The sequence below is a fragment of the Equus przewalskii genome, chromosome 2, assembly GCF_037783145.1.
Source record: "Equus przewalskii isolate Varuska chromosome 2, EquPr2, whole genome shotgun sequence".
Classification (NCBI taxonomy): Eukaryota; Metazoa; Chordata; class Mammalia; order Perissodactyla; family Equidae; genus Equus; species Equus przewalskii.
Window position 1 is genome coordinate 118,805,484 of NC_091832.1, and position 13,532 is coordinate 118,819,015.

Below are 13,532 nucleotides of genomic sequence, written 5' to 3' on the forward strand. Positions count from 1 at the left end.
CTGAAACGGCATGGGAAAAAGTCCATTTCCCACATAGTTCTTATTAGACCAAAAAGATACCTTTAAAAATTAACCATAATGCAAATGCAGAAACAGTGGGTACATCTTTCTCATTCCTTAAAACAAAGAACAGACTTCTTAAGAACAGAGGTTCCAAAGTCATTATTTTTCTCTGTTAGCAACATAATGTGATGTGGGGTGAAGAAACTAAAAACAGAGGAAAAAACTGCTTAAAGCAAGTTTTCTTCATCCTAGTTTGTTTTCTGCCTCTGGGGCATGACTTCTCCAGGTTAACGGTGCTGCCAGGCAGCAGGTCCGTGGGAGCAATGCAATAGATCTGAAACCAGCTCTGAACAGCCGCCCATGACAACGAGCGAGCAGCAGAGGCCCACAGAGACCCTAATCACCCATCGCCCTGTGGGAGAACAGACAGCCAAGCTTTTTTCCTAGCCTGAGGGTAGATATATTACAAAGCTTGATTGCATTCGATTTCTAAATGGGAACCAAGGCCTTTGATTTGTAAAGAGGCGTCTACTCTGCTTGGAGAAGATCAAACCGTATGTAATTTGAGGGAGAACCCAGTGAACTGACCAGGGTCACCCTGAATCAGAAGTAACATGAGCCAGTGGGATGAGGACTCCCGACTCCATGGAAGCCACACAACCCTTTAGAGCATTGTTTGGAAATCAAAGTACCAACGCTGGTCCAGGACGGCTCCTAGTCTCAGGGGTGAATCCTCACCCGAACTGACCGGAAAAGACTCCTGTGTGCAGACTAGAGAAGGAGCTGGAAGGTGACTCTGCCGGGACGGCTGTGATCTGGGCCAGTGTGCTTGGAAGCCAGAGGGACAGTGAGCCAGACGCCTGAGGTGTGACACCTCTGGACGCACAAGGACAGCTCAACAAAGAAGTCCTGCAGGAAGGGAGCAAACTGCCTCCTGAGCGATTGTCACCTCTGCTGAGAAAACCTCTTTTGTCCAGTCAACTCCATCAAAACTGAACACCACACCTTTCCAAGCAGAAGAAGGCATGGTGTTTCTCATTTGTGATTTTCTGTTTGTTTGTTTTTTTTTTCACATTTTACCCAGGAGCCCCTGGACTTTGTGGCATTTTTATGAAGAATTCTAAAGGATTTAATCCTAAGCAAGACCATTTTCACGAACATCCAGCAGTTTAAGTAGCTGTTGGAATAAAATGCCGTTTAAAGCAAACCCAATGGAGAAAATCATATACTGTACTTGGCTTATCAGAAGGGCTCCCCAGTCATTTAGAGATACAATCACAAGTTATTTTTCCAACACTGGCACTGGTCTGGCCACAAATTTACTTGATTTTCCACCTCCGTCTCGGCTCACAGGCATTTTGCCTTCTGCGCTAAGCTTCCAGAATGAAGCTGAGTGGTCCACAAAGACATAGAGACTTTGACCTTAGCCTCGCTGTTAAAATGCTTTAAATACCAAAACCTTAGAAGAATAACCCACTGAGCGCAACCACAGAGCCTGCAAACCTACCAATTTCCGTAGTGCCTATTTCTGAGTCCTCCCGGGGCCGCAGAGCAGCAGGGGCCGGGTCGGGCAGCAAAGTTTGTTGCCTTTTTTCTTATGTTGTTTTTCAATGAAATGTTTTTGGATCTAAAAAGAGATTTCCATTGGGCTGTTTCTTCCCTCTGTCCCTTCCTAAAGGACGATGACTGCCTCGCTCCGGGTGTTCTGGGAATCTGACCTCTTGCACGCCATCCCAGGCCTCCAGGGATGCCTCCAGGGTTCACTGGAGCAAGTAAAGGAAAGGGAAGAGGCCAGCAACTACAAATGGGTTGGGCATCATTTCCTGCAGCCTATTTAGGCTTCTGGAGTCCCTGGAGGGCCTGGCTACAGAAGCCGGGCAGAGTCCAGGAGACACAGCTCGATGTTTGGGGTTCACCCATGCCATAGCGCACGACGCAGCCTTCAGATGAGGGAGCAGAAGCTTGTTCAGCTTCAGGGGCAGCTGCTCACGAAGCGTTGTTGGTTGTGAGTCTTTACCTGTAGATGTGGCGGGCGTAGGTACAAATAAGCAAACAGCAGGAGCGGGTAAATACGTAAGTGGCGACAACGGCTGCTTCCAGGTAGAGGCGAGAGTCTTCCTTTCTGCCCTCCCTCCGTCCCTTTCTTCCTTTCTTCCTTCTCAATATCCTACAGTAGGCATTTTGGCAGTTCCAGAAATGTTCCCTGCATAATCTGGGTGCCACTGAGTGGCTGTTGAGACCGTGAAGCCTCTTTCTGCTGCGGTCTCGCCCCACGGCCCTCAGGGGCCCTGGGACTGGCTGCTCTGGCCCTGCAGTACTTGAGAAAATTTAAAAATCAGACCTGAAGTTGAGTCCCTGCGCGGGAAACTACTATCTAAGTGACCTTTGGAGATTTGGTTACTCAATGACCCTCAGATTTCTGGTCCATAAAATAAGGAACCTAATTCTGCCCACACTCAAGCACTACAGTCAAATGAGGGAATCCTGTATAGTTGGCCCTCAGTATCCCCGGTTCCACGTCCGTGGATTCAACCAACTGAAGATGGAAAGGCCTAGGAGGGTTGCATCAGTGTCAAAGGTGTACAGGCTTTTTTTCTCGTCATCATTTCCTAAACAATACAGTGTAACAACTATTTACGTAGCATTTACCTCGCGTTAGGTATTATAAGTAATCTAGAGATGATTTAAAGCACACAGGAGGATGTGCCTAGGTTATATGCAAACACCACGCCCTTTTATATAAGGGACTGGAGCGTCCGTGGGTTTTGGGATCTGCAGGAGTCCTGGGATGATCCCCCATGGAGACTGAGAGAGGCTGTGTTATCAAGTGAGTCAGTACATGGAAAAGTATTTGTGAGCTGTAAAGGTGTGCCGTTGTTAGCTCTCACTATAATTTCCTTGCTGTCCACACGGGAGAAGTCAAGAGGCCCTGAGCCCGTGTGGCAGGACTGCTCCCGACAAGTGGGTGGGGGCATGTGGAGGCGTAGTCATTCATTTTTGACAGAAACGCTATTATCTAAATCAAACGTCCCCAGTTGTCTCAATAATGTCTTTCTAGTTATTTTTTCCCACTCCAGTATTTAATCAGAAAGGCTTTCAGAAACACTGGCTGTGACACATGAGGAAAGTGGTGGACAAGCAGCACAGTTTAGGAAACGCTCTGAGATGTAGCCCGATGGGGTCACTGCCACTGTTTGGGGACCTCAGCACCAGGGCTGCAGCACGCTAAAGGCTGGATTCTCTAACGGTCCCCAGGACTTCTGTGTGACACTGGCCTCGCACCTGGGGTTAGACAGAACACACCCATACTAATAAAAATTGCAACCCAGAATTGCCCTTTTGACAGTGAACTATTGACCGTGAAGAATATTATCATAAATGGACAAGCTCCAGTGCCAGAGGAAAACAACGTAAATGCACCTTGCTTGTTACTCGTACGTTTGTCCCCTGCCTCCCGCAGGGCAGGCCGAGACGGGTTCCCGTAGCCCGGGCAGCCATTTGACAGGGCTTCTAGGAGCACGTCCAAGGGTGGGTAAGAAGTGCAGTGTCTCATCTATGCCAGCACGCAGACCAGTGTTGAAGGTCCTGTTGACTTTATGTCAAAGAAAAGTGGCAGAAATTCTGCAACAAGAACTTATAAATCCACCTAGATTCACCGAATGTTAACATTCTGCCTTATTTGCTTTATCTCTTTCTCCCTATGTATTCGTATTTCTGTTATTGTTGTTGAACTTTTAGAGAGGGAGTTTTGAATTTTATGTTTTATGGGTCTGTCTTCATTAATCTGTGCCTGAAATTTGTTTCCCACAAGGTGAAAACCATCGTGGAGTTTTCAGCTGCATTTGAAACCTCCTCCACTTAACTTTTCAAAAGGCTTGTAGAAGATCTCTTTGCAATTGTGCTTTTGGATTTCAAGACTGGCCCTGCCCCTTTCAATATGCCCTTTAAAAAGTCACTTAATCTTTCTCAAGCTCAGTTGTCCCATCTGCCGTGGGAGGCAATTACATCTACGTCCTTGTGTTACAGTGAGGATTAAATTAAATACCATGGCAGGCACTTTGTAAACTAAATTTTCCGTGTAATCCAAAATGTTATTATTCACAGAACCAACGAAATAACATTGACTCAGATTCTCCTAATTAGGAATTGGCCCTAAAACCACGTCGAACCCCTCTAGGGCACCGGCGGTGCGTGCACAGGGCTGGCGTCTGCAGGCGCTCCCTAAACCATCCGCGAAGGCCACAGCTCTGTCTGCCGTCCAGACCCACCGTCTCTAAAGCGCAGGTTCTCAGACGTTCGCGTCAGAACCCCGCAGGGCTGTTAGACCCAGGCTGCGGGCCCCGCCCCAGACCGGGATCCACCGGGTCTGCGGTGGTCGTGGATCTTCATCTCTCGCAAGCTCCCTGGTGATGCTGAGCTGCTGGTTCCAGGACCACACTTGGAGAACCGGCTGCTCCAAGGCTGGGCAGGCTGGTTTCCGCGGGGCGCCCACGGGGGAGAAAGCGAGGCTCTACGGGAAAGCTTCGTGCTCTGCAGTGGTGCTCCGCCGCCTCCACAGGCACGCGAGTCACCCGGGGCTCTTGCTGTAAGCGGCTTTTGCATCACGAGGTGTGAGCCGGCTCGCTGGTCCGCTCTGGAAGCGCACAGGTGATGCGGGTGTGCTGGGTCCTGACCAGACTTCCGCTAACAAGGCTGAAAAGTTCAGCTCGTGGTCACGCATTTGATTTCTATTAAAAAAGAAAGAGAACAAGCTGTTCCCTGTTTGTTCCTAAATATTCCAAGCTTCCTGCTCTCAGTCAGTTGCCTGCTCTTCAGACGACTTGGACCACGAGTCCAACACTGCAAGAACCAAGGTATGTTTTGTTTTAATTACCTGATTTAGTAACAGATTTGAAAGAGCTTATAAAAGTACATACATTACAAAAAGAGAACTGAAGAAGTTCTGCTCTGCATTCATGGCTCTTCCTTCCCTGCCCAAGAGAAAAAGCCGTTTCACGAGCTGGGACGGGGCAGTGCTGTTGACCCATGGTTTAAAATACCTTGTGAGTTAAATCATCATTCTCTCTCTTAACTCCAGATAGAAACATGTCACCCCAACTATTTTGCATTTTTGATTGGTGTGGGATGAAGGCAAGAACAGTTTCAGAGGCAGAACTATTAGAATTTGGCGAAAGGCACGGAAGGATTGGTCTCACCTAAGTCACTCTTTCTAGATAGTGGGCAGAAAATGGGAGGAGATAGTAAGGAAATTTTTAGTCTCGAACCAGCATCCCCCCGAGAGCTTGCTATACCACAGATTGCTGGACTCCACCTCCAGGGTTTCTGCTCCATAGGTCAGACAAGGAGCCCGAGAGTTTGCCGTCCTAATCTGCCCAGTGCTGAGGCTGCCGGGTTGCGGACCACTCTTGGGAAAGCTTTGAGTGAGAACCACTGATGTAGACCAGGCTTTCTTGCCTCGGCACTGCATACGTTTTAGGCCAGATAATTGTTGTTGTGCGGGGCTGTCCTGTGCTTTTTAAGATGTTTAGTAACATATCTGGCCTCCACCCTAGATGCCAGGAGCACCCCCAAGGTGTGACAACCAAAAACTTTTCTAGGCATCGCCAAATGTCCCCTCAGGGTCAAAATTGCCCCCACCTGGAAACCACTGCTATAGGTAATTCAACACATCTGAGAAGACTGTCTACAAGCGGATGCAGAAGCCCCGGGCGGGCTTGGTCTGGAAGATGAAGATGTGTGTGAAACAGTGGGACAGAGCCTGCAGGATAGGAATCTATGCTCTTTGAAATTACATTACCAGATTGTGAGTGAGGGCTCAATTTTTAGCTTTTAATGAATTTACTCCAGGAAATCAACTTGGAACTAACCTCCACTATAATTCCAGGTTGCTTTCAGCTTTCAGCATCCTGGAGCCTTGAAAAGCATTTCTGGCAAATTATCCCCCATTCACGGGTGTTCCTTTGCCTTCTGAAATGTAGGCTTCCTGGACTGCCGCCTCACTTCCGTTCGTGTCTTCCACTGTGACTTCTTATTCTGAAGGCCCTGCCCTCTGTCAAAGCGATGCTCTGGACCGGGTTTAAAAGTTCCATGCCCAAAACCTTTGTTTTGTTTTCTTCTTTGTGTCTTGTAAGCAGCATATAGTTGAGTCTTGCTTTTTTATCCAATCTGACAATCTCTCCCTTTTCACTGGAGTGTTTACACCATTTTTATATAATATGATTATTTTTTAAATCTACCAACTTGCTCTTTGTTTTCTGATTGTCTTATCTGTTTATTGTTCTTTCTCCTTTTCTCTGCTACGTTATTTGAACATTTAAAAAATATTAAGATGAAATGCCTCTGGCGTAAAATTACCTATTTTGAAGTGAACAATTCAGTGGTATTTACGACATTCAAAGTATCATGCAACAGCTACCTCTGTTTAGTTCCAAAACACCTTAATCACCCCAAATAAACCTCTCACCCATTAACCAGTTACTCTTCATTCTCCCTCTGGCAACCACCAATCTACTTTGTGTTTCCAGTGATTTACCTATTCTGGATATTTCCTATCGGTGGAATCGTCGAATATGTGCCTTTGTGTCTAACTCCTTTCTCTTAGCATAATGTTTTTGAGGTTCATTCACATAGTAACATGTAACAACAGTACTTCATTCCATTTTATGGCTGATTAATATTCATGTATGGATGCACCATAATTTGCTTATCTATTCATCTGTTAATGGGCATTGTGGCTATTTCCACCTTTTGCCTGTTGTGAGTACGGCTGCTACTGTGTACGAGTATTTGTTTAACTACCTGTTTTCAGTATTTCTGGTGTATACCTCGGAGTGAAATATCTGGGTCATAGGGTAATTCTCTGTTTAACTTTTTGAGAAATTGCCAAGCTATTTTCCATAATGGCTGCGCCATCTTACATTCCCACCAGCAATATCCAATTTCTCTACATCCTTACCAACACTTGTTACTTTCCATTTTCTTGATTATCACCATCTTAGTGGGCGTGAAGTCATACCACATTGTGGTTTTAATTTGCATTCCCCAATGACTAGCTATGCTGAGCATTTTTTCATGTGCTTATTGACCATTCATATAGATTTCTCTTTTTTTGAGAAATGTCTATTCAAATCCTTTACCCATTTTTTAATTGAGTCATTTGTCTTGTTGAGTTATAAAAGTTCTTTACTTATTCTGGATACCAGACCCTTAGGAGATATGCAATTTGCAAATATTTTATCCCATTCTGTGGGTTGTCTTTTCACTCTCTAGATTGTGTCCTTTAATGCACAAAATGTTTTAATTTTCATGAAGTCATTTTATCTATTTTTTCTTTTGTTACTCATGCTTTTAGTGTTATAGCTGAGAATCCGTTGCCAAATCAGAAGGTCAAGAAAGTTTTCTTGTATGTTTTCTTCTCTGAGTTTTATAGTTTTAGCTCTTACGCTGATCAGTTTTGGTATATGGTTTGAGGTATGGATCCCACTTTATTCTTTTGCATGTGGATATCCAGTTGTCTCAGCACCATTTGTTGAATAGGCCATCCTTTTCCTATTGAATGGTCTTGGCACACTGGTCAAAAAGCAATGACCATCTGTATGGGTTTATTTCTGGATTCTCGAATTTATTCCATTGGTCCATATGTCTAGCCTTATACCAGTACCACATTGTTTTAAGGGCTTTCTAGTAAGCTTTGAAAATGGGAAGTGTGAATCCTCCGACTTTGTTCTTCTTCTTCAAGATTATTTTGCCTCCTCAGGGCTCCTTGAAATTCCATATTAATTTGAACATTGGCTTTCCAACTTCTTCAGGAAAGGTTGTTGGAATTTTGATAGAGATTGCACTGAATATGTAGATCACTTTTGGTAGTATGCCATCTCAACAGCATTATGTCTTTTAATCCATAAACACAGGATGTCTTTCCACTTATTTAGGTCTTCTCACATTCTCTCAGCAATGATTTATGGTTTCTTGTATACAAGTCTTTCATCTCCTTGGTTAAATTTATTCTTAGTTGTTTTATTCTTTCAGATGCTATTATAAATGAAATTGTTTTATTTTCCTTTTCATATTGTTTGTTGCTAGTGCATAGAAAAACAACTGAGGTTTGTTTTTTAATTGAAGTATAATTGACGTATAACTTTATATTAGTTTCAAGTGTGCAACATAATGACTTGATATTTGTATATATTGTGAAGAGATCACCACAGTAAGTCCAGTTAACATATGTCATCATAGTTGCAAAAACATTTTTCTTGTGATGAGTACTTTTAAGATTTACTCTCTTAGCAACTTTGAAATATACAATACAGTATTGTTAACTATAGTCATTGTGCTGCACATTCCATCCCCGGGACTTGTCTATCTTATAAGTGGAAATTTGACCTTTTGACCCCTTCACCCATTTTGCCCATCCCCCATCCCTGGCAACCACCACTCTGCTTTCTGTACCCGTGAGCTTATTTCAGATTTCACATGTAAGTGCGATCATATGGTATTTGTCTCTCTCTGTTCGATTTATTTCATTTAGAATACTGCCCTCCAGGTCCATGCATGTTGTTGCAAATGGCAAGATTTTATTCTTTTTATGGGTAAATAGCATTCCATTGTGTGTATATATACATGTACACACACATACGTATGTGTACATACACACTACATTTTCTTTATCCATCCGTAGATGGACACTTAGTTTGCTTCCATATCTTGGCTATTATAAATAATGCTTCAATGAACATGGAGATGCATGTATCTTTTTGAGTTAGTATTTTCATTTTCTTTGGATAAATACCCAGAACTAGAATTGCTGGATCATATGGTAGTTCTATTTTTAATTTTTTGAGGAAACTCCATATAGTTTTCCATAGTGGCTGCACCAGTTTGCCTTCCCACCAACAGTGCACAAGGGCTCCCTTTTCTCCACATCCTCACCAACACTTATTTCTTGTCTTTTTGATAATAGCCATTCTAACAGGTGTGAGGTGATATCTCATTGTGGTTTTGATTTGCATTTCCCTGATTTAAAAAATTGAGTTTTTAGTGTTAATCTTTTAATCTGCAACTAGTGAATTTGTTTACTAGTTCTAGGAGCTTTTTTGTGGATTCATTAGGATCATGTCCTGCAAATAGAGTTTTACTTCTTCCTTTAAAGTTTTTTCTTATCTAATTGCTTTAGCTGGAACAGTAAAATGTTGAATGACTGGTTTTCTTATTTTGAACCACTTTTGCATTCATGGCATAAATCACACTTAGTCATAAGTATAATCCTTTTAATATGCTAGGTATTCTATTTACTAGTGTTTTATTGAGGATTTTTATACCTATATTCATAAGGGATATTGGTGACAAGGGTTTTCTTTTCTTGTGATCTCTTTATCTAGCTTTGTTATCAGAGTAATAGTGGCCTCATAGAATGAGTTAGGAAATGTTCCCTCATCTTCTATTTCTTAGAAGAGTTTGAGAAGGATTGATGCTAATTCTTCTTTAAATTTTGGTGGAATTCTGGTCCTAGACTTTTCCTTGTAGGGAGGTTTTGTTGCTGCTTCAGTCTCTCTCTCTCTTTTTTTTTTTTTTAAAGATTTTATTTTTCCTTTTTCTCCCCAAAGCCCCCTGGTACATAGTTGTGTACTTTTAGTTGTGGGTCCTTCTAGCTGCGCCGTGTGGGACGCTGCCTCAGCATGGCCTGATGAGTGGTGCCATGTCCGTGCCCAGGATTTGAACCAGCGAAACCCTGGGTCGCTGTAGCAGAGCTCACGAACTTAACCACTCGGCCACGGGGCCGGCCCCTGATTCAGTCTCTTTACTTGTCACACATCGTTGACATTTTCTGTTTCTTCTAGTGTTATTTTTGGTAATTTGTTTTTTCTAGGAATTTGTGCATTTCATCTAGGTTATCTAATTTGTTAGCATGTAACTGTTCATAGTATTCTCATATAATCCTTTTTATTTCTGTAAGATTGGTAGTAACATCCCCACTTACATTTCTGGCTTTAGTTATTTGTGTCCACTCTCTTTTTTTTTCTTTGTTAGTCTAGATAAAGGTTTTTAAATTTTGTTGATTCCTTCAAAGAACCAATTTTTCATTTTGTTGATTCTCTGTGTTTTTTCCCCTTTCTCTAGTTCATTTATCTTCACTGGAATTTTTATTTTATTCCTTCTATTAGCTTTGGGTTTAATTTGCACTTGTTTTTCTAGTTCCTTAACATAAATTTAGGGTATTGATTTGAGATCTTCCTTTTTAATATTTACTGGTGTTTACTGCTATAAATCCCCCTGAGCACTGCCTTTGCTGCATCCCGTGTTCATGGAAGGGAAGGTTTAATATTGTTAAGATGGCAATAATCTCCAAACCGTTGTATTCACTGCTCTCACAGAGTGAGTTGGGAAGTGTCTCCTCCTCCATGTTACTGGGGAGTTGATGAGGAGTTGGCGTTTGTTCTTCTTACACATTTGGTAGATTTCACCACTGCAGCTATCTGGGCATTGACTTTCTGTTGTGGAAAGCTTTTGTTTATTATTTCAATCTATTTACTTACAATTGGTCTATTCAGGTTTTCTGTTTCTTCTTGATTGAGTTTCAGTAGTTTGTGTCTTTCTAAGACTCTGCCCGTGTCATCTAGGTTATGCAATTTATTGGCATAAAGTTGTTCATAGTATTCCCTTATAATTCTTTGTATTTCTGTAAGCCCAGTGAGGCTGTCCCCTCTTTTATTCCTGATTTTATGGTCTCTTTTGCTGGTTCAGGCAAGCTAAGTGTTCATAAATTTTTGTTCATCTTTTCCCAAAACCAACTTTTAGTTTCATTGATTTTGCTGGGTTTTTTGTTGTTGTTCTTTCATTTTTTTTCTGCTTTAATCTTTCTTAGAGTCATGTGCTGCGTAAGGATGTATCGGTCAACAATGGGCTGCATATATGATGGTGGCCCCATAAGATTAATACTATATAGCCTGGGTGTGTAGCAGGCTATACCATCTAGGTTTGTGTAAGTGCACTCTATGATATTGGCACAATGATGAAATTGCCTACTGACGCATTTCTCAGAACACATCCCTGTCATTAAGCAATGCATGACTGTATTGCCTACCTCCTGCTTACTTTGATTTTTCTGCTCATTTTCTAGTTTTATAAGATTGAAGTTTAGATTATTGATTTGAAAGCTTTCTTCTTTTTTAATATAGGCATTTATAAATACAGATTTCCCTGTAAGCAATGCTTTAGCTGTATCCTATAAGTTTTGGCATATTGTATTTTCATTCTATTAATCTCAAAATATCTCTCCACTTCCCTGTGATTTCTTCTTTCAGCCATTCGTCATTTATGAGCATGTTGTTTAATTTCCACATATTTGTGAATTTCCCCAATTTCTGTTACTGATTTCTAATTTCATTCCATTGTGATGGAACAATATATTTTGTATAATTTCAATCCTTTTAAATTTATTAAGACTTGTTTTATAGCTTAACTTATGGTCTATCAAGATCTCTATGCACTCAAGGAATGTGTATTCCCATGTTGTTGGGTGGAGTGTTCGATAGACGCATGTTGGGTCCTGTTGGTTTATAGGAGTTTTCAAGTCTTCTGTTTTCTTGTTGATCTTGTGTCTAGTTGTTTTATCCGTATTGAAGCTTTATCCTGTTTCTCAGACTGCATAATCTCAGCTGGCCCATCTTCAAGTTGACTGATTCTTCCTCCAGCTCAAATCTGCTGTTGAATACCTTCGTGATGGTAGTTATTTTATCCAGAATTTTCTTCTTCTTCTCCAGAAAGCCCCCCAGTACATAGTTGTATGTCCTTCTGGTTGTGCTATATGGGACGCTGCCTCAGTGTGGCCTGACGAGCGGTGCTATGTGTGTGCCCAGGATCCAAACCTGTGAAACCTTGAGCCGCAGAAGCAGAGAGTGCAAACTTAACCACTCGGCCACTGGGCCAGCCCCCAGAATTTTTTCTTTTAAAATAATATTTGTCCATTTATTTCCTCTATTAGTTGGAGACCCAAAAGTTTTTTGAAAGAGAAATTATACTTGAACATAGTGAATTTTTGTGAATGTAGATCTTGCAACCATGGACGTCTAGGCCGCCCGACAGTGAATGTCAACCAAGGCCCCAGACCCCTCAGTGTATTATCATTAAGACCTTTTCACTCAGATTGGGGCCCTACAACCAGCAACATGGCATCACCTGGGAGCTGGTTAGACATGCAGACTCTCAAGCTCCATCCCAGATCCACCAAGATAGAAGTTGCATCTTAAGATCTCCAGGTGATTCTCATGACCGTTAAAGTTTGAAAATCAGTGGGCGAAGGTCCTGGAACCCGTCACACTTTCAGAGCCTTCAAGGTACCACATGCCACTTTTCAGAATAGCAATTTTTCATTTGCTGATATGACTTTAATAAACGTCCATCTTCCTCTCTACACTGAGGAGAAGTCTGTTTACTGTTGCACCCAAGAGTCACGCACAGAGCAAGTGCCGTAAAATCCGTCAGGTGAATCTGTGAGCTGGAGGCTGGATCTCCATACTTACCTGCTTCCTCCAACCCCCAACCTCAAATAGAACTCAGAAGAGGTTTAACTTCTTAACTACCATCCTCAGAAAACCTGAGCTCTCTCAGATGTCCTAGGGATGATTAGGAAGGATCTCAGAGATAAGGAAACTGTAGTTTTTTACCTTTTGCTTAAAGTATGTATTACCCAAAATGTGAGTCTCCCAGGTACTAAGGATTCTCTTACTGGAAAGGAAGTATTGGAAAGAAAGAAACCTTTGGCATATTCTTTCTAATTCTGCAAGAGGACTTTTAATCCTGTGTGACTTCACTAACTTTGTGTCCTTATAGTTGTTTTCTCCCTCAGGAAAGGTTATTGGGGCGCCAGCCCCATGGCTGAGTGGTTAAGTTGGTGTGCTCCACTTCAGTGGCCCAGGGTTTCGCCAATTCAGATCCTAGGCACAGACCTACACACTGCTCATCAGGCCATGCTGAGGTGGTGTCCCACATAGAAGAGCTAGAGTGACCTACAACTAGGATATGCAACTATGTGCTGGGGCTGGGGGGAGGGGGAAAAAAAGAGGAAGATTGGCAACAGACGTTAGCTCAGTGTCAACCTTCCTCTCCAAAAAAAAAAGGCACTAGAGGGGCTGGCCGTGGCATAGTGGTTGGGTCTAAAAAGAAAAAGTTAATGGAATATGAGTAAAACGTCATAAATTAACAAAATCAACTAGTAAAAAAGACTTTTCACTTATAATTCAGATATATTTATACATTTATTTATAGCTTATCCTGTCGTTCCATAAAAGGATCTGAGGCAAATGTTTACACCTAAATGAGATATCACACACCTAGAGCATATGCTGAGGTGCACGTGCTGTGATCTTCTGCTCTCTTGGCCTGCCCGTGTTGATGAAGAGGCTTGTATTTATAACCTAGAAAGCACGATGCTGTGAGTAACGTCCCTGTCCCCAGGCTTCCACGCTGTAAAGGGGGTCTGCGATGGATGGCTTTTGTGAAACATCAAATGTCTCAATATTCTTCTCCCAATT

The 13,532-nt window shown here is 42.3% G+C and overlaps 1 protein-coding gene across 3 annotated transcripts in view; it reads right to left on the minus strand.

The window, feature by feature from the left end:
- Positions 1-3,070: 3,070 nt before the first annotated feature.
- Positions 3,071-13,532, minus strand: part of NPNT (nephronectin) — an 87,649-nt gene continuing 77,187 nt past the window's right edge. For 2 of the 3 annotated variants that reach the window (XM_070611810.1, XM_070611812.1), the window contains one exon: positions 3,071-4,842. In XM_070611810.1, the coding sequence (XP_070467911.1) occupies positions 4,796-4,842 (47 nt within the window). In that variant the 3' untranslated portion in view covers positions 3,071-4,795. The remainder of the gene's footprint in view (positions 4,843-13,532) is intronic. The other variant, XM_070611811.1, reaches the window with a different exon arrangement.